We start from the raw sequence: 21,115 nt of genomic DNA on the forward strand, positions 1-21,115 counted from the left end.
TTTGCCTTTGATAATGGCTGAGTAATGGATGAGTGAATAAAAACCAGAGGTTTGATGTTTGCCCTCATTCAGACAGAGAGAGAGAGAGAGAGAGAGAGAGCCTAATGCTCTGTTTTTATATAATTTATTGACATAATTAAGCCTACATAGTGTCTCTGCTATGACAATATAGTACACATGTAGCTTCTACCTTCTCTAATAACATGCAATTACTCACATTTATTCACATTGTTTCATATTTGTTGGTCAGTCCCTATTTTTAGTTTTTTGTAATCTGGGTAACTTTCCCCCAGATGAACATAGTGGGCAACTTTAGAGGTAATTTATAGATCTAATAGGTACTAGACCTGTGATCAATAAACAGGGTTAGCCTACAACATTAGCATTAGCATTACTGTGTGTGTGAACAGGGTGGTCTGGGATAGAGTCAAATTTCAGGCCTGAATTATTGTCTCAGTCCACTGCTGGATGTTCCAGTAAGAAAACACATCAACGTGTGCTTGTTGTGCAGTACCTGGAGGAGGAGTACAAGAAGGGCATTCGTGAGGACGACCCCATGCCTCCTGTCCAGCCTTACCACTATGGCTCCCACTACTCCAACAGCGGCACTGTGCTGCACTTCCTGGTCCGAATGCCCCCGTTCACCAAGATGTTCCTTGCATACCAGGGTGAGTCGCACATTAATGTTTACTTAAAGTCAAGGAAGGAAAAAAAAAATAAGACAAATAAATTGGATTTTCCATCTGCATTATCTTTTACAGTATTTATAGTTTCAACAAGCACTGTAAACGTTCAGTGAGTGACAGCCCTGACAGTGTGTGGCTCTTAAACAGCAGATAATTATCATCCAGCTCCAAAAAGCTTTTAGCAGCACCTGTCTCATCCCACCTGTCTGCGTAACGCTGACAGCTCCATCTTAACTGATGCTGAGGCTTTTAGTAATGAGATGCTGGAACTGAGCAGCATGTTGCCGTAGCTGTGTCGCGTCACATGCATTAGCCATGAAAGGTTACTTCATCTCAATACTTTTCTCTGATCAACTCCTCGTCCCCTCCTCCCCTCTTTTCTATTTCTTCTGTTTATGTTAATTGTTTTTTCATTCATTCGTCTCTCTCCTCTGATCCTCTGAGGCATCATTTTGTGTGATCGGATATGTATTCATCAAGCGCGGTGTCTAAGGTCATGAAAGGGGCTCTTTTCAATCACTGAGTTGAATCTGTAATGAGATTGTTTTTGGCCTCAATCAGACCAGAGCTTTGATATTCCGGACCGGACGTTTCACTCTATGAACACCACATGGCGCCTGTCCTCCTACGAGTCCATGACTGATGTGAAAGAGCTAATCCCAGAGTTTTTCTACCTCCCAGAATTCTTGGTCAACAGAGAGGGTAATTATTGCTTCAGTTTCTTTTGTTCCTTAAACCTTTATACCTACATTTTATTACTGCATACACTTTGCACAGCTTCTCATAAATAAAAATTATTTTTATTTTTATTTGTTTGAGCAGGTTTTGATTTTGGGGTTCGTCAGAATGGCGAAAGGGTGAATCATGTGAATTTGCCACCCTGGGCTCGCAACGACCCGCGCCTGTTCATCCTGATCCACCGACAGGCGCTAGAGTCCGACCAGGTCTCCCAGACACTGTGCCAGTGGATCGACCTGGTGTTCGGGCTCAAGCAGAAAGGCAAAGCTGCAGTCCAGGCCATCAACGTCTTCCACCCAGCTGTAAGAAGCTGTTCATTACCACGTTTGCTGAGAATTAAGTGGAAAATATTGACGTTGTTGTTGCTTATACCAGTTTCATATAAATTTTCACAGACATACTTTGGCATGGATGTTTCGGCTGTAGAAGACCCAGTACAGCGACGCGCCCTGGAGACAATGATCAAGACATATGGACAGACACCCAGGCAGCTCTTCAACGCCTCTCATATCAGCAGGGCTGGCCCAAAACTCACGATGGAGGGGGAGCTGCCAGCAGCCATGGGACTCCTGGTCCAGCTGGCCTTCAGAGAAACCAGAGAACAGGCCAAGGAAATAGTTTGCCCGGTAATCTACTCTGTGGTGGCAGTGACTCCGGCAGCCTGTTGTGCACTGAGGGAGACATGATCAATGCATTGTCCATCTTGAAATGATGTGCTGCTCACCTGATAATTTCCTCTTCCTCCCCCACAGAGCCCACTGCCATGGATTAAAGGTCTGAAGTGGGGTGAGTACGTGGGCTCCCCCTCCGCTCCAGACCCAGTGGTGTGCTTCAGCCAGCCGCACGGGGAGAGGTTCGGATCCCTGCTGGCTCTGCCCACGCGAGCCATCTGCGGCCTGTCCCGCAAGTTCTGCCTCATGATGATTTACAGCAAGGAGCAAGGTGGGAAGCCCACCACTCAGCCACAAGTCAGAGTGGTTGTACAGGATGTTCTGCACAATGTCCTGCTGACTCCATTAATTTTATGTTCTCTCCTCTCCAGGTGTTCGGAGTATGCACAGCACAGACATCCAGTGGTCGGCCATCTTGAGCTGGGGCTACGCAGACAACATATTGAGACTGAAGAGCAAACAGAGCGAACCACCTATCAACTTCATTCAGTGTTCACAACTGCACCAGGTAAACGGCTCAGAAAAATCCAGGGCACCAGTAAATGAAAGAAAATACTGGTCCCCCGTTCTTGTTACATAATTCTGCACTGAGGATTAACCAATGAGCTCTCAGCTTTCTCATTCCCTCCGTCCAACCGTGCGTTTCCCTCTCCTCCAGGTGACCAGCTGCGCCTGGGTGCCCGATGGCTGCCAGCTATTTACAGGTAGCAAGTGTGGAGTCATCACCGCCTACAGCAACCGCTTCACCAGCACCACGGTGAGTTTCCATGGCGACGTCCCCTTCTAACCTTCCGCCTCCACATCAGCGCCCAATACACCCACCCACCTCCCATTTCCCCCCACCCTCCTCTCCCCCTCTTTAGACAGCCTCACCGTGCTCAAACGCTCAGCTTCATTAGTCACATCACAGTCGCCCTTGAAACACATTTCCACTGAGCCTACAAGTGGGATTAGGGGTCTGGGAGTTCAGTCATCAGAGAGGCTTTCAGACCTTCATCAGTCCCCACCAACAGGCAATTACATTTCCTGTTTCTCTGTTCCTGAAGGGCGTTTTAGTGGCAATTGATTTGTGCTGTTCAGAAAATCCTGTTGGAGATTGATACATGCTAACAATGAGTCAAAGGCAAGTGTTCAGGTGTATATGTCCTCTGGAAACGGCCTCTAATATGTGTGTTGTGTTTCATGTCTTTCCATAGCCGTCAGAGATGGAGGTGGAATCTCAGGTTCACCTGTACGGACACACGGGGGAGGTCACCAGTCTGTTTGTCTGCAAACCCTACAGCATCCTCATCAGTGTCAGCAAAGATGGCACTTGTATCCTGTGGGACCTCAACAGGTCAGTGTGTGTGTGAGATGTGAAAACGCTTTGATCATAGCTTTTGTTTGTCTTTGTGTGTGTGTGTGTGTGTGTGTGTGTGTGATGAGAAACCTGGAGTAAAGCCGTGTTTTTGCAGCATACAGTTTGTGTGGTCTTTCAGCTGCTCTGTGTTTTTTTTTTTTTTTTTTTTCAGGCTTTGTTATGTGCAAAGCCTCACAGGCCACAAAAGCCCAGTGACTTCAGTGTCTGCCAGCGAGACCACAGGTGACATCGCAACAGTGTGTGACTCAGGTGAGGAACGTCTCCCTCTATAACCTGAGTGTTTATTATACCACATCTCTAGATTATTGACATGCGTTTTGGTCCTCGATGTGAGTCGTGACTCATGTGTCTTTGTATCCAGTGGGCGGAGGCAGCGACCTGCGGCTGTGGACGGTGAACGGCGACCTGATTGGTCACGTCCACTGCAGAGAGATCATCTGCTCTGTGGCCTTCTCCAACCAGCCGGAGGGCGTGTCTGTCAACGTCATCGCCGGCGGGTTGGAGAACGGTGTTGTCAGGTGAGCTGAATCCCATTTTGTTTTAGGTTTAGGCGCTTCTTCTCTTGTCGACACGCTGAATTATTCACCCTGATGTTTTTATGTTCAGGTTGTGGAGCACCTGGGATTTGAAACCAGTGAGAGAAATCACCTTTCCCAAGTCAAGCAAACCCATCATCAGGTATCATAACAGTGGTACAACCATTGCCACCATTGTAAATATTCAGTTTAATTCTGAAGGGAATACTGATGATCACGTTCTCTCCCGTGTGTCTCAGCCTGACGTACTCGTGTGACGGCCACCACCTCTACACAGCCAACAGTGAGGGGACAGTGATGGCGTGGTGTCGGCGGGACCAGCAGCGCATGAAGCTGCCTATGTTCTACTCCTTCCTGAGCAGCTATGCTGCAGGCTGACTGTGTGTCTGACGTTTACTACTGTCCTGTTCTCAGCAAAAGGAGCTCCCCCCTCCTCTTCCTCCTCCTCCTCCTCCTCCTCCTCCTCTTCCTCTTCCTCTTCCTCTTCTTCCTCCTCCTTCGGGGAGGACTCGTCAGCATGGCCTCAACCTCCCTGAATCCTCCTTGACTTTTAACTAAAGCCATCTTCAGCTGAGCAAACTACCACAGCCACTCCCAGCATCAAGAATTGATTATAGAAACAGTATTATATGTATATAAATATATATTTATAAAGATACTGAAGTTGAATGATGTGGGGGGTGGATGAATATTTGGCTGAGGCTGCAACAGACACTTTACACAAAATGCATTTCTGAGAGTGTGGTTGGTTTGTTAAGTCTTTCATTCTTTTGTTTCCTGCTGTTGCGTTTTTGTTGTGCAAAGATCCTCGTGTGATGTTGATTTTGCTGTTTCCTGGTAAGCTGCTATTAGCTGGCCAAAGCCAGATCCAAAGCGTGAAGACCCCCGTCTCTCGCCTCGGCGGCGCTCAGATGTCCCGCAGTGCGTCGTCTGACAGATTGTAGCCGGAGCTCGGCGAGAGTGTCCCGCTGACGCTGCAGTAGCTTGGAAGGAGGGAGCCCCTCCTCGTGTCTGTCACCAGGAGACGTCCCACTCTGTGGGAGTGAGACACCGCTCTGCTGGGCTGTCTGCTCCACTCAAGTCTGAACACTAGTGTCACAGACCTGCATCACTTTCTATCTGAGCTCAGTGGAGGGATGGGGGGGTGGGGTGTTTGGATGAATTGTACCCTGTGTTGGCTGTTCTGTCCTATTTTTGCATGCTAGGATGATGCTGACCTCGACTGTGTGACATTTGCTGTCATTATGCTCCTTTATTAATGCCTTCCTTTGTTGAACCTGTCCTTTTGCATTGAGAAATGTTGATGTTCATTTTATTTATTAGAAACACCATGGAGGCTCTTCTTTCCTTCTTTCCTTCCCTTGTGTTTTACTGTGCCTCTCAAATGCACTAAAACCTTTCACTACATCGAGAAATTAACAAACAGCACGAGCTGCCTAAAGCTGGAAAAGAAGCAGAGAGGAATCTCCTGATTGCCCCATCATCCTCGCTGATCTGTGAGACATGCTCAGTGTGTTACTGCGCAGCATTTTAAAAAAGGTCGCAGTAGGTGGGAGGGTGTGGTGAAGAGCATCATGTCCAGCAGGCTGAGGTTGGAGCAGTTAGCGTTTCCTGCACTGATGAGGTTTACCTCTGGCTTCAGAATCTTATACACTACACTGATCAGTCTGGGAACCAGTCGACCAAGCGTTTCTTTCCTTAACCCACCCGTGGATCCATGCAGCTATTCTTTACATTCCCACTCAACTTACCGCACTTTTCAGTTTGTCAGTTGTTATGAGTCAAGTGGTAGTCAGAGCACTTTTTTTAATCAACTACCATTTAATTCAAGAGAGCCAATGATCTGTAGTCTTAATATGAACTGAGCTTTGGTTTAATTCCACTAATAAATCGAATCCAGAAAGCAATACCACACATGAACATGCAATAGGTCATTTTTTTTAATCATGTTTCATATGGGGAGAAACCAGGAGTTTGTTCAAACACAGCTGTGAAATAAGTTGTTCTGCCTTTGTGGTGACTGCAGCGAGCCTTCTGTAATGATGTCTTACATTTCACACTTTGTGTTTGACTTGTTTACGAGAAAGGGAATATTTCTTATTATATCATGATGTCATTCCTTTTGTGTTGTTGTCTTCGTTTTTTTTTTTTTTACCCCCAACCTCAGCCCAACTAGACTCTGTGTGCAGCGGCAGGCCTGTACAAGACATGATGTTACTGCATTTGTTTACCATGTTTCATGCTTGCATGTGTACATACATTTCTTCTTTGAAATTTATAAACATGTTTGTGTTTTTTTTCCTCTTTAACATTCACATCTTAGATTGTATAAATGTTTTTTCTTTTGCTTTTTATGAGGAAATGGCAAAAACCTGAGAAGACGACGTTATAATGGATCATGTATTTTGTGCTTGTCTGACAGAAGGAAATATTTTTCGGTTGATAACTTAAGCTATGCATAATTTAAGCTCATTGTCTTAGGTTGCTTGAATTGTGTTGTTTAATTGACTCTGGGCTGGTTTTGCAGTTTGGCATCATGGACTGAGCCTCTGAAAGGTCTCATTTTATGTTTCTTTTTGTTTGTATATATGTGGGTGTGTATGTATGGACAAACCAAGTGATGAGTATAATATAAATATATAAATATATATAAATATTTGAAGAAATATTACTACATCTTGTCTTTTGTGTCCATTTCTTACTTTGTGTGGAGAGTGGTGCGTTCAGGGGCTTCTAAAGCAAGAGGAGACCTAGATGATGATGATAATGCACACACAACTGTATTAAATCAGGAGTATAAATAGGAAGGAAAACAAATATTGATTATGAGTAAAATAGGTTGAATCAGTATTTTGATCTGGATGCAAATTCCCCAAAGAGCAGTATTGTTATAGACGAGGCCCGTCGGTTACTAAGGGGGGGTGGTGGTGGGGGGAGGACCCGGTGATGTCAAAGCTGATGTAAAATTGAAATGGGGAAGCCTGCAGATCTCTGGTGCCTTCTGCAGCAATAAAGCAAATTAGAAAAACAGCAGACCCTAATTTGACTAATAGGCAGCGTCGGTGCGTTTAGGGCCAGTTTGTACAGTAGAGGCGCATCCTGGCTCGTTGCTCGCTGCAGCTCCTGGTCCACTGATCGAGTGCTCCCTGCCCCACAGCCTGAATCCGATCGTCATACGGAGGTTTCCCCCCCTGCTGCATGCGTAACATCTCTCCAAGTCCAGCCGTGGTTGCTCACCAAGACCTCGCCGCTTGGATCTCATCTTCCTACACGGAATACGCACGACTCGCACTGAGCGAACCGCTGAGGCGAAATCAAAACGCCAGGATTTACCTCCTCGGGTTCAGTCCACAGCGAAACGAGCCTGGGATTTCCTCTTATCATTTGATATTTGACAGATCCTCTGTTTTTTTTTTCTCTGTGTGTGTGTGTGTGTGTGTGTGTGTGTGTGTGAGTGCGTGCGTGTGTGAGTGTGTGTGTGTGTGTGTGTGTTGGGTGGAGTCAACCCGGAATTCTCCAAATTGGAAATCCATTGGCACATTTTGAGGTAGGTCGGCGGCTGTAGCCTACATTAATCAGATCCTAGCCGCGCAACACAGCGAAGCATCAAGATGCTTTTTGTTGTTTTGTTTTTTTTTACATTGTTCCTAATGCAATTTTTTTTTCTCTCATGATGTGTGGTTTGCTGTTTTCTGCTCTAACCAGGGCCGCAGCTCGCACGGTGTGTGTCCACAATTTAATCCCCTTAGAAATAAGAGTCGCCCATGTTTGGCAGATCTGCATCAACAATTAGCAGCGTTGCATTTGTATAAAACAGACGCTGTCACAGACGCAGCCGTGTGAGCTTCAGGGTGTAGGAGTCGAGGGGGAACCTACATGGAAAAGGCCTGATAGCTTCTTTACGAGGGTGTGATTATAAGCTATAAATTGGCTTTAGAGGGTGGGAGGAGAGTGACTTCACCGTCTGCGCCCCCCTTTACAAAACATCTGCTTCATAACATCTGTTTAAATACAGTTAAATCCGACTTGATGCGATGAATGTGAAATAAATAAACAAATCGATGCAAAAAAAAAAAAAAAAAAAAGATCCACGGTGAGTGTGAATGGATTCAGCAGCACCCCCACCTCAGTGAGATGCTCCTTGTTTTCATGCAGATCATCAGAAAACACATCTGTGGTCAGGTGTCATCTCTTTCTGCTCCGGCTGCCAAACTGGGACACTTCAGGAGTGGGGGGGGGGGTCAAGGGGCCTAGAATGAGAGCAAGACTAAGTCATTCTCAGACAGATCTACAGAGAGGCTGTTTGCAGTGAGTCAGATTTGACACTCTGCGGCCGCACTGATGCACATTGTGGAGAAAGTTGAGAAGATGAAGGGCAGATCTGCTCCAGTCTGTCGGTGTAGGGGGGACGAAGTCGTAGGTTTGATTCCCTTGGAAGGGTCATTGAACCCCCCAGATATCTGCTGAAGTGTCTTTGAGCAAAGCACTTGAGCCCTGTGGTGAACCATGCAGCTCCAAAGAGGCGTGTTTTAATGCTTCGTAACTTCTCCCCCCAGCCTGTAACTGTAAAGAAAAAGAACAACTTTACCAAGAAAAGAAAAGTAATCATGCACGAAGGCTGACAGGAAAACGACTAACCACTGTCCAGCTGCTGCCTTCAAAGCCCTTTCTTCAGATAAAATGGAGCTTAGCTGCAAAATGGGTCCTTTGAGTTAAAAGAAAAAAGGTTGTGGCAGAGAGTGGCTGCTCCAAGGGACGTCACCCGGGGGGCCGCTGCTTTTTAATGTGATGTTCATTGACTCTATGTGTCCCCCTTTGTGCCTCTGTTTGGCGTCACAGAAGCACCATGAAGGACGGTATCGCCAACAACAGCACGGCCAGCATCTCCCAAGCCAGGAAAGCTGTGGAGCAGCTGAAGATGGAGGCCTGCATGGACAGGATAAAGGTACAGGGCTTTTATTTGTACCTGTGTGCGTGACGAAATGTCTGCATGTGTATTTCTGTTTTCAACAAATCTGCAATGTATGAATTTACAGATCACCAGCTGAAGTGTACATTGTTTTAAAATCTCAAAAACTAAATTGTCAAAATATTACCTTCCAAAAATTGTAGCTTCACTTGATGCAACTACAAACCCCGAGAGTCTACAGCAACATTTATTCATATTTTAACCCGTCAGATGGCTGGGCTGCTGTGCATTTGCCAAAGTAGTTGTGTGACAGCTAAACATGAATCTTAAATGTTACAAGCTGTTGTGTTTATATCAATTTGTGCATCATCTTATCTAAATGGTGATAAAAATGGGTCTGCAAATACAGTAGATATATAACTGAAATCTACAGGGTAAAACATTTGTGTATCCAGCCTCCAGTTAAATAACAGTTAATTGTTTTTATTTTATTTGTTTATTGCTTTACATTATCATATTTGCCTGTCACAGCTTAATATTTGCATATAATGAAATGACAATAATCGCTTAATTTAACTAAGTGTTGAGGCTGAAAAACTATTAAAAACAAATCAGTGAGCCACAGGATGTATCATTACCATGAACATGGGCATTGTAGTTTATTTTAAGTCAATGCCGCGTTCACTGTCCCACTGCTGTAAACTCACTGGTGCTGCAAATGTGTATTAATCTGCAGCTTTAATTAGTTCCCCGTTAATACAATAATTATTCCTGTTTCAATGAAAAACTACAGTGCTTTGGTCTTTGGGGGCCGAGAGAGTCACAGAGAAAGTCCAGACAGACAGACTGACACCTCGTTGGTTTTGGTCATTTCGTAGAATTTGTTGATTGAGCCAAACTTCAGCAGTGTCTTCACAGAATGAAGAGGAATAGTTTTGTTGAATGCGCTTATTTCCTTTCTTGCCGTGAGTCAGATGAAAAGATCATGTCTGTGCAGAGCCAGTTCGCTTAGCTTAGCCCCCCCCCCCCCCCCCCCCCCCCCCCCCCCCCCCCCCCAGTAACTGTGAGGCATGAACCCAGAGGCATGATGGGTTACAGGGATTGTTGACCACTTCTGACATTAGTTTTCTACCAGTTTGAGTCCTGGTGGTAGAGCATGTCCTTGGTTAGCACCTTCTCATGCAGGATTTCTCCTCATCTTACAAGGCCAGTGTTTGATTTCTGCAAGTGTCCAGCAGGATTGTGGGCTTAAGGTCACTGGTTCAAATTCCTAGACTCAGCAAAGAAAATCTAGATGTTTGAATGTGCCAATACTCTCCGTCATATCCCTTATACACTTAACTTCTTGCAGCTCCACCAGACTTTTATTGTGAAGCAGCAGCACAGGCCTCATAAAGTATGTGTCCTCATCAAACAACACCTGGTTAAATATTGACTTTTGAGGCCTATATACTCTTTATGGTTGAGCTCAATCACCTTACTTTAAAATATTATAGTACTGTTACTGTTCTATATTACTTCCATTCAATAGATGGGACCATTCCTAGAGGTCATTATTTTTTATTGTTATATGTTCACACCAGCAAAAGCCTATTTTCCATTAACATGTATGAAGGGAGGGCTCTTGTCAATAGTTTTCATCAACAACTTTTTGTGCAATTTAAAAGGCGGTGTCATCATCTCATCCCGTATGCTCCTCATGTGCTCGGGGAATGATTGCCCCACAGCCCCGAGGCTGTTCGCTCAGCATTATAGCCGGGCCTGGAAGCCTGCCATACACCATCATCCCTACTAAGCACAACAAAGGCTGCTTACAAGGAAACTTCCTCCTCATAAAAAACAAAGTGATTATCCCTGCGACTTGAAATCAGGGGTTGGACGATGTCTATAGAAGATCCTTGATTTAACCTACAAGTTGACTTTTTGACACAAGATCTGATTTAAATTTTTTAGTTATTTGGGTTATTTTTGATAATGTCAATCAAAAAGTGATGTTGCTCCATACTCTGTGCACAGACTGATAACTACACCCTCAGGTTTTGTATTGTAAGTCTGTTGTCAGGCTATGGGAGCCCAACAGGCCCAAAATGGATTAAACAATTCTAACTTTGAGAAACACATGCACAGCTAGTTGCAGACGAATGTGAGCTGCGATGCAAGTCCATCAAAATAAAAAGCCACGTGACATTATCACTAAGGGTATGGAGAGCGATGTTACAAAATCATTTTTACAAAATATTGTTTTTACTTTTAGTTGATACAAAAATAACCCTAAACATGGAACATACGATATTCAACCAATTTTTCATATCTTTTACAAAATAAAGTAAGCCAAGCACAGACCATTAAATTAGAAATCTAAATATGAATAATAAAGCCTGAGTGGGTTCAGCTGTATTTTTTCTATCATGGTTTGATAGTACTGTTAATAGTAAAAGTAAGTATTATTATTCAGAATTCCGAATGCCTTTATTGTTACTGTAACGTCAAAAATCACACAACAAAATTTGGAGTGCTACTCTTCTAAGTTGCCACAAGTTCCCACATCCACATCCTCCACACATTCATCCATCCATATTCCACCCAATAATAAATCATAGATAGTTAATAAAAATAATAATAATACTGCTAATCCGAATACAGCAGTAAAGATTCAACCTATAAAGTGTTTTTAGTTGATAACACACAACCTTTTTAGACAGAGCCTGCAACTTCAGCTGTTTCAGCAGGATGGAAAAGATGTTGTTGATTTCCGTGCTGTTGAGACACACTTGAGACACTGAAACACAACAGTTTGTACCCAGAGTGCTCTCAACTCAGAACCCGTAGTGTTTGATTAAAGACTAGCACTAATGCCTTGTTCATGTCGTATCATACCATAACGGCTGAGTGGAAAAAACTGTTCACGTCAGATGTAATTCAGAGTCAGGGGTGATGACAAGATCTACAAAAGTGTCATCAAACCGGGGGCTGCATGGCTGCAAAGGCACCATCACTGGTAGATACATAAAGGAAATGTAATATTAACATTAATACACTTGATTCTGTGAGTTGAGGTTTAGCAATGTGGGCAACTATCAGTCAACATAATGGGAGGTTTTCTGGCTGAAAACATTTGGACACCAGCCTCACCAGACTGTCCACTGTTAATACTGAATTCTCATCTGTCCCCACCTTCTTTTTGGACGAGCTGTCTCTCCGTTTCGTGGTTAGTTTTTTAACATTTACACAGCAGGTTCAGGCCGACAGCCAGTGTCGTGAGTGGATTCACCCGCTGGTGCAAAAAAGGACAGTGACACAAGTGAAAAAAAGCATCTTGTGAAGTGTTTTCCTTTTGAAGTTTGTTTTACTAAGTAAGAAGGATGGCACCGGCATTAAGCATAACAAGGCTGTGGTTGAACTGCACTTTAAGTTATAAACTGTTGATAGCTAGAATATAAAATGGGAGCATAGATGATAACCTGCTGTCCTAACCTCATATAGCGTGCAAGGTAAACTGACTCATTTATAGTTCTGCTGAAGGTGACAGTGAAATTATGTTGTTGTCTAACAGGGGTGTTTAGATCACAGTGTCTGAATAGATCTGACTTGTCAGTTTTACTGTCACCTTAGCATTTTATAGAAAAAGACGCACCGGACTTGAATGTAAATGAATCTTAAATGTCAGAGTTGATCTTTATCTGAAAGGCTTTCGCTCAGCCCCAGAGCAGCTGTGACGAATATCTAAGCTTTCTGAATAGTTGACTTCTGCAGTCTGGTTTGGCTGCAGACTGGTGCATTTTTGCTTTTACATGAAAACCTTTTGGCATCGAAAAATAGAGGAGTTGGCATGCTCCTCTAAAAAAACCAAAAATTGTTACAGTTCTAGTAGCGGCAGGATTTCAGATGTGTATTATTTTCTTAGCAGTTGTTGGATGATTGATAGGCAAGCAGCTGTTTGTGCTTTATAACCACTCGACACGTCAGATGTGGAGATCCAAGTAATTCTTCATTAACAGCTCCAGAAAAGAGCCAGTGAAGTAGAACGTGGCTGCGAATGAAAGCAGAGAAAAGTGCAGAGAAAGAGGATAAAACAGATAGTTGGCCACGTCTTGCAATCCCTTAAATTTAATTAAAGGATCTGACGAGCGAGAGAGTGTATCAGTGACAAGAGTGGTCTCTGTGCTGCTGATTGAGGGATCACCACTCTCTCATTAATTGCTCAATCAGCCAAAGGAATGTGATCTGTGCTAATTAGAAGGACTCTCCTTCCATCATGGGGCTGCAGTGTAATTACAGTCAGTCTGGGCCTAATGACACACCGTGCAATACCACTTTTTGTCCTGTGGGGATCCCATTTTCTGCAGGAGCCCTGACTGCAGTTACATGATAGTGTAATTATTGCATTTATGTTGATTACGAGAATAAGTTGTTTATTTGTATTGGAGGAGGAGGCTTTGTTAATGTTTCCACTTTGTGCAGGCTCGGAGACAAAGATTAGAGACTGAATCGGGACAAAAAGTATTTCAAATAATTCTGCAGCTAAAATAATTAAATTAAAGGTGCTTTGTGTCTTTTGACTTGTTTTCAATATGGTCGTTGGGCTGCTCCACTCTCACCTTCTGACTCCGCCTAACTCCCAGCTAATCCAAAAATGGGCAAAGAGGCGGGACGTGTGTGGAGCCAATGGTTCGGTCCTTGCTGGTTTGTGTCAAGGATACGCTCATTCACCTGTCACTCAAAACCACCATGTCCCCAATTATACATAACTCTAAGCCTTGATCAAATTTAAACGTGTGAGTTACATAAAAATTCATCCCCGTTTTTATCATGAAGAAGGAAATTAGCTAAAGAGACCATAACCATTTTTTGCACCAGGCTGTGAACATGTTTATTTCTGCTGTGAAGTTCTGCATTTTAACATGGGGGTCTATGGGAACTGACTCACTTTTGGAGCCTCAAGTGGCCATTTGAGAAACTGCAGTTTTTGCCACCTCTGTGTTAGCTTCATTTTTTTGCCCCAGACGCTGCCACTGGGTCAGATCAGAATCAGTGTTCAGTTTAACCCCAAGTCAGTCACATGATATGCTCCCAGATATTCATGTGAGTATATTATTGTGCATACACGCATACCCACTGATGATTTTACATTGCATTGCTCTATTGATTTCCTCTCTCTTATATTTTAGGAAATAGCAAAGACACTTTCCAGTGTTGTTCCAGTCTTGTCAGATTTAGAAAAAGGAAATGTCACCTCTGTTTCCTGAAATCTCATTGTGAGGTGTATTAAGCAGTTGGTGACTTACCAGCTTTTATTAGCCACAGAGGAATTGCAAAAACACGCACAGAGCCACAGCACAGGTGGTGTGAAGCTGACAAAAATAATAAAGACGCATTAGCTGGAACAAGGTGGTTACAGTAGTTAGAGCAGAGAGCCAACAGCATCATGCAGAGAGGTAACTGTGTGTGATTATACTGCTCTATCTTTTTACCTTTTTTTTGTTTTTTGGTTTGGGAATTTAATGTTTTCTCTTATAACTAAACACCATCCTGTTTCTAGTGGAGGACACGAGGTGGAAAATCTGTATTTAACAGTGAGGTTTCCTCACAGCGGTTTCCGAAAGCTCTGCTCTGTGTGACCCCTTAAAATGAAGCAAGGACCCCCTCATCTCAGGTAGTGGCCTCAGTGTGGGCGTGAAGTCTGAACAGCTCGACCACTGAGTCATTTTTCCCTCTAAGATTGATTCATCTGAAGGCTTTCTAGATGCCCTGAGGAGCTGAAAGTGTCCAGTAAAGCAAAGATTAGAAATATTATTTGTGTAACAGAAATATATGGTTGTTTATTTGTTTTTATTACTTTAATCATCACATATTTATGTTGTCCCTAAGGGGAATCTCAAACCCCATGAGGGCAACTAAGGTAAGGATGGAGTGACTCTGAAGGATACAAAAGAAATACTTTTTTCTGGTATTTAGTTTTAAAAAGTTGTGTATTTAGACATGAAAAGGTGGCTAAAAGGTTAAAGGATAAAACTCGTGACATTCTGTATTTTTCTTATTGTCAACTAATCCCATGAAAAGACCAAACCAATAACAAATAATGATCCTAGCAACAAGTATTAACTTTGAAGCTAAATCCTGATATAGCTTCTTCTTCTGTGCCACCGAATGTGTATTAATCCACGACTGAAAATAGTCCCTAACACATGTAATGTTTACTCCTGTTTAACTTTTGTTAAAAACTACAGTGCCAGATGTTTTAGGAAATCCATGAGTCTTTTTTAAAAGTGAAAGTATATTTGTGAGCTGCTTCAATAGATATAGGTCTTCAGTAGGAATGGATGGGCTTGCAGCTGAGTGCCACAGGGTAGGGTAGTCAGAAAGACTGAGTAATGCTTTGTTGTTTTTGGTCTATTAATGGGATTTATTGACATCAAGAAAATGTAGCATAAAACCAGCCCTGTTGTTCCTTTAAAATCCAGAAATCTCAGCACCTGACATCGACCCACAGCCCTTTAGACGGGATAATTTTATGCTGTGATGATAATACTGTAATAATCCCTCTTTAAGGCTAAAAGTGATAGGCAGCAGGATGGATTTTGTGCATTGTATTCTCTTGTGAGAGCAGCAGTGGGTGAGGTGAAGTGGCAGGCTGGAGATCAGATGGCTCTGTCCTCCTCATAGATCCCTGAGCCCTCACCGTCCCTCGGATGCAGCTGCTCCTCTGCTCTCCATTTGCAGCTCCCCCTCCCCTTACCTCCCACTCAGCTCCTGAGTGGAAACCTGCATTCACATACAGTCTGACTGCACTGTTGAATTCATACATACTTCGTACTGTTTGACTTTGGAAAATTACATGCGTGACATATACAACTTTTTCGCCTTGAGGCAGGAAGTGTGTTGTGAGTCCCATCCTCCTCTCCTCTCAGCTGGTCAAGGTCCCGCCTTAACACCAGTCAGTCATCCTGACGAGCTGTCTTCTCCTCTTGCCTGAGGCTGAGGTTTCAGGCATCAGTACAGTCGCCACAGGCAGTGGCAAATCGGAAACTCAAACAGTATGCAATTTCACAGAAAAAAGAGCCGCGCAACATTCATCCAGTTTTTGGAAAGGTCTCATCTGGATCCACTTTAGCTCCAAAACATTTTTCTGCCAGAACGAAGACGCAGCGAGTTGCAGAGCATTATGGGCCTCAGCGCAAGTCTATCAAAATTAAAATGTCACACAACACTTCTCCAGTACACTGTGCTTTATTCACCTCGCCAAATGTTTTTGGCTGTCCTTCCCTCGTCAGGGTCGTGTCTGACGTCTCCACTCTTCATTATACAGGCAATCATGTGCCTCGTACATCATCGTAGTAATTATCATCAGGTAAACAAAACACTACCATCAGCTGTTTATAGCAGTTTTTATAAAATACAGTTTTCACTCTCTAAGGAAAAAGAAATCTTCAAGAGAAAAAAAAAAGTCAATCTTACAAGTGCCGAGTTGGAAATCCAATATGCCTCCATCTGAATGAGCAACTCCTTTAAATCTCTCACAGTCTCTCTTTTACAAAGATACTTTATTTCATTACAGAGTACTTTTTGAAAGTGATCATCTTTGGCAGCATTTTATGCCTTTATTAGATGGTGATGGTGGTGAAATGACAGAAAATGATGCAAGAGAGATGCAACAAAAGTCCCTGGCTGCCTTTGAACTTTTCAAGTCATATGACTGAAGGACTCTGTGTAAGAAAACCAGAGACAAACTCAGACACCACCTGAGGAAGCAAGATAGCCCTGAAATGTTGTAAATGAAGCATGGTGTGCTGGAAAATGCGAGTTTTAATTTTGATATCTCAATTTAAAAAGCTGTTGCAGACAAAGCGCGAGATTCAGCTGAAGGGAACATCATGAACGAAGGAAACATTTTTGTTATTTTGCACTAGGAAGAGAAACAGCTGATCACACATGCATGTCCTTCTCCTTTGTCTCAACATTTCAGGTATCCAAAGCAGCTGCAGACCTGATGGCGTACTGCGACGCCCACATACGCGAGGACCCCCTCATCGTGCCCGTCCCCGCCTCCGAGAACCCGTTCCGAGAGAAGAAGTTCTTCTGCACCATCCTCTGATGACCTGCTGGTAGAGCTGTACAGGTGCAGGCATGGCGTTGCCTGGCTTCTCTGTCTTCACCACACCTGAAGCTACTGGCCATAGGCGTTGAGTTGAGTTTTGCCAGGTGGACACTCTGTTGTTGGTCAGCTCTGTCCTGGTGGCTGAGGGTTTTGGGGGAGTCAGCTACTAAACTGGCAACCCAGTGAGCGTATCATGTCTTGTTAAATAGGTTTGTTATTGCTTTGTTATTAGAGAACAGCCTTGCTCAGTGCTTAATGAGATGAAAGATGTTTTTTTTTTCTTTTTTTATTTATTGTGCTAGATCTTAACATGCCTCAGGAAACAGAAATTTGCCCAGTATCTATCGCTTTTTAAAATATTTATTCCCTTTCCCTTTATCTGAACAAGAAAAAAAACATTCATCTTTGTTTTATCTTGAACATGATTTGAGTTAGTTTTTATTGCTTTCAGTGCACAGGTTTGACTATTTCTAGCAACACTTACTGAAAGTACCACTGAAATTTGACACTCGCCTCACGAGTGGTTTCTGTTCCAATTAGCCTGCAGAGTCACTAACAGTTAACCCGCTCGTGTTAGCGCTGCAGAACAGTCACATTCAGATTAAAGCCCACGAACAGAAACCTTATCTCACATAGTAAATTCTTTCAGTCTGTAATAAGAAGCGGGGGGCTGCACATCAGTTCTGCTGCGAATAAATGAATAGATTCTGTTCATTGAAAGGTGCAGAGCTAATGTTTCAACGACGAGATGAGTTCTTCAGGGTTATCACTGTGCAAACAACCCTTAAGTCAAAAATTATTTATGAATCTGCAGCCTCCTTCCCATGCCCGCTCTAATGCATTCTACCTTTACTACTCTGTTTGATTTACTCTTCATATACTTCATCCACTTCAAATCAGAGACACAATCAGTTAATCCTGCAGCCCCCGACTGGAATATTTTTACAAGCTGCAGGCCATCGTTTCCTCTTATTTCCTTAATGGGTCTCATTTGTTTGCTGGGCATGTTTCCTGAGCCTGATTCTTTTTGCCTGTCCTCGAGTGAATGGCACGGCCTTTGACATTAATGCCAGACCAGAGGCCTGCATGTTTCTCTGCTCCTTTTTGACAGCCTCCTCTGTTTCCGAGGGACCGTCAGTCTTTTAGAGTGTACAGTATGTTACAGTGCCAATTTCTGTGAGAGCAGTGTGATCCTCGCACTGTGGTCCCACAGCCTTTTCTTTCCCGTTCTGTTTGTTTTGGAAGAAAAAGCACACTGTCGAAAACATTTCCTTTACATGGTAGTTGAATAGCATTTGCTAATTTTTACGATGAATTGTTATGATCGTTATTAATATTGTTATTATCAGTAGTATTATTGAATATTTGTTGCATAGCACTGACAGCTACATGACGTGTAGTGCTACTAAGCTTGTATGATACTTAGGAAAAAAAAGACATTTATAAATCATGCAATTATTGATACTATCTGAGTATTTTTTAAAAATAATGGTAAGGGTCGGTTTACATAATATGATCCCTTTGGTGGTTCAGGCTTTTTGCAGCATCGTTTCTGTGAAATTCAAAGAAATTTCCTCTTGGTACTTGAATAGCCATTGAATTAGGAATCAAACTCTCGAACACAAACCATTGGACTCAAATTGTTTTCAGGATCATTATTGTTATCATTTCCTATCTGGAAACCTGAGACTGGCCTCAGGGTGCTCTCGTTGACCTCATCTTAAGGACGGTGCCAAATCTGAATAAGAAATATAACGGCTAGAGATGAATATTGCATGGATTTATTTCTATCTATAACAGAGAGAACTATTATGAGATGAAATATTGCCTCTTCATTGACTTTCTGGGTGCTACTCTGCACATAATAATCTCATTAGAGTCCGGATATGTTGACAATGTGCAGCTGTATACATGAATGGTATTATTGTTTTGGAAAAAAAATAGCATTTAAATAGCAGGCTTTGTAAATCCTTTGATGGATCAAATGAATTAAAGGAAAAGGGCAACCCAGATGTGCCGTGTCTTCAATCTTTCTGCTTCACGTCTCACACTGATGTTTTGAGATACAGTCTGTCTGATCACACTGATAACATAAAAAGCCACTGCAAATCGTTGCGGGTCTCACAGAGGAACATGATATTCTGGTGTGTAGTGGAGACCTCCTGTGGCTGAGCTGAACCACAGGCCATCTGGATGCACTGTTCATGTGTCGTGGCAATTCAGCCTCAGCCAGTTTGCCTTCTACTGTGTAGCTAGAAAAGAAAAAGAGAAAAAGACTCTGCAGGTTGCAAGAATAATGTCCCTAAATAATAATTCAGGGTATCAACAGCTGACATCAACATTCAAATGATCTGTCGTTGCTATTTCATGTATTCATCCGTGCATGCGTTTACAGCCTCACCTGGGAGTAGACTTAAATTACCTGTTCCTACCAAGTTTGGTTGATAGTGTTTGTTTATTTTTCCAACATTTTTCAGACACTATTTCACAAAACTTTATGATCTGGTGATGATATCAGTGTAAAAATAGATTTCCTTTGCCATATAAGTTGGTGATTTGCTATCATAGGTCACATTCAGGTTATTTAAAAAACCGCCAGGTACTGAACAGATTGTACAAGATAGTTCAGAGATGGTTGATAAATGGCATTGATAAGGCGAGTCAGGTATCCCTCACTGATTATAACTCTGAACCAATCCAAAGCAACAGGATGTGATTAAAGAGAAGTGAAGTTACAGAGGAGGATTTTTTAAAGCCTCAGCACAGCTGTGGTGTAGATTATTTATCTACATTTTTTTCAAGCTAAAGGTGCCAAAGAAAAATCTGCTTCCTACCATGAATGATTGGTAGGAACATGAGCACAAGTTATTTCCTAAAGTTAGAGATTTCTGTATTTCTTTTCTTTTTTCTGTGCACCAATCAGGATTTAGCAACATCTTAATCAGAATTTGATCAATGCAGATAAGTTGTTTGGTCACTGTCAATGAAATCCGATCAATCACACCCTTAAATGCTAAAGCAGATTAGCTGAGTTTTTGAGTGTTTGACTCTTGGAGGATGATTTTTAAGGATATCTAACTCATGAATAATTAAGGTTATAAAAAAGTACTCAAGGAGTGGAAACCAAGTTTTACAGGGCAGTATGTCAATTTACATTTACAGTATATACCCCCATATCATGAATTTACTCCAGAAGGCTTTACAAGTAGCACAGCAGGCAGCACAATCTTCCCTTAGACCCTCGGTTCAGATAAAAGAGGTTTTTTAAGGGGGAAAAATTTATCAAGAGAAACATGAGTTTTATGTACCAAAAACTAAAATTAGAAAATTCAAGAAGTAGGTCCCAATATTATTTGGTATGCACGTGGTTCTCAGCTGGGACCAGAGTGAATAAAAAGAAATCTATATAGATCTGGAGAGAAGTGCACTGAGCGCCGAGTGTTTGAACACTCTGTAAAGCAAAAAGAGAAACTGAAAATAATTGCATAGGTCTACATGGTCTTGAAATAGCATAAATAATACAGTCATTGGTTTTAACATATAAATAAAAAGTTGACCATGAGTTGGGCACATAAAAAACAAGCTAGGATAGATGAAGGTTGACTGTCCGCAGTAGAGCAGGATGTTACGTTGTGTTTCAAGGAACCCTGCTCATGCTATGAATAGCCTTTTCCTTTCAAATGAATAATGTGTTGCAGAGAGAGAACTAAATCATTGTAATGAGTATATCTATGAATGTGACTCCAAAAAGAATTATATAATGCAAGGGAAAGTAATTATCCCGAGGGCAGTAGGTTATCTAATACCAAGAATCTGTGCTGGAGCAATTTGCCAAATTGAGCAGTGAGCCCCCAAAGTCTACGCACAACACACAAGAAAACTAACAATTTCTGATAAGATTATTTATCTACAGATTCAGCGGGCTGTTTTGCAGCAGTTTCTCAATGATTTCTACTCACAACAGTGGCATACAGTGTGTTGCATGCCAGGGTTTTCCATTAAATTATTATTTTTCCCTAGAAGGGGTGGTAAGGTCTCTAAAATATCATTTATGCAACACTGGAACTCCATTAAAATCAATACAAATGAAATGTTTACAAGCATAGCAGAAGGTGCTCTT

The 21,115-nt window shown here is 42.5% G+C and overlaps 2 protein-coding genes across 11 annotated transcripts in view; both read left to right on the plus strand.

Annotated features, from left to right (window-relative positions):
• lyst (lysosomal trafficking regulator) overlaps positions 1-6,667 on the plus strand; it is a 62,142-nt gene extending 55,475 nt beyond the window's left edge. For all 9 annotated transcript variants that reach the window (XM_071481122.1, XM_071481119.1, XM_071481125.1 and 6 more), the window contains 12 exons: positions 512-668; positions 1,248-1,388; positions 1,509-1,726; positions 1,820-2,050; positions 2,177-2,366; positions 2,467-2,603; positions 2,754-2,852; positions 3,292-3,431; positions 3,607-3,704; positions 3,817-3,973; positions 4,062-4,133; positions 4,231-6,667. In XM_071481122.1, coding sequence (XP_071337223.1) covers positions 512-668; positions 1,248-1,388; positions 1,509-1,726; positions 1,820-2,050; positions 2,177-2,366; positions 2,467-2,603; positions 2,754-2,852; positions 3,292-3,431; positions 3,607-3,704; positions 3,817-3,973; positions 4,062-4,133; positions 4,231-4,369 — 1,779 coding nt within the window. In that variant the 3' untranslated portion in view covers positions 4,370-6,667. The remainder of the gene's footprint in view (positions 1-511; positions 669-1,247; positions 1,389-1,508; positions 1,727-1,819; positions 2,051-2,176; positions 2,367-2,466; positions 2,604-2,753; positions 2,853-3,291; positions 3,432-3,606; positions 3,705-3,816; positions 3,974-4,061; positions 4,134-4,230) is intronic.
• Positions 6,668-6,942: 275 nt separating this feature from the next.
• On the plus strand, positions 6,943-19,007 carry LOC139623140 (guanine nucleotide-binding protein G(I)/G(S)/G(O) subunit gamma-4). Of its 2 annotated transcripts, none has more exons than XM_071481129.1 (3): positions 6,943-7,538; positions 8,831-8,936; positions 16,864-19,007. In XM_071481129.1, exons 2-3 carry the CDS (start codon positions 8,838-8,840, stop codon positions 16,990-16,992), a joined length of 228 nt encoding a protein of 75 aa, XP_071337230.1. In that variant the 5' UTR covers positions 6,943-7,538; positions 8,831-8,837; the 3' UTR covers positions 16,993-19,007. The 2 variants fall into 2 exon arrangements, with proteins under 2 accessions (XP_071337230.1, XP_071337231.1); XM_071481130.1 differs by lacking the exon at positions 6,943-7,538 and adding an exon at positions 7,551-7,712.
• The last annotated feature ends 2,108 nt before the right edge of the window (positions 19,008-21,115 follow it).

The sequence above is a fragment of the Trachinotus anak genome, unplaced genomic scaffold (genome assembly GCF_046630095.1).
Source record: "Trachinotus anak isolate AG129_WGS33_773 ecotype Australia unplaced genomic scaffold, CSIRO_AGI_Tana_v1 ptg000007l, whole genome shotgun sequence".
NCBI lineage: Eukaryota > Metazoa > Chordata > Actinopteri > Carangiformes > Carangidae > Trachinotus > Trachinotus anak.

Excerpts from the sequence above, each read along its gene's own strand:
- LOC139623140 (XM_071481129.1), top strand. The coding sequence starts at position 8,838 with ATGAAGGACGGTATCGCCAACAACAGCACGGCCAGCATCTCCCAAGCC. Across the intron at positions 8,937-16,863 it reads CCTGCATGGACAGGATAAAG|GTATCCAAAGCAGCTGCAGA; the intron begins GTACAGGGCTTT and ends TCAACATTTCAG.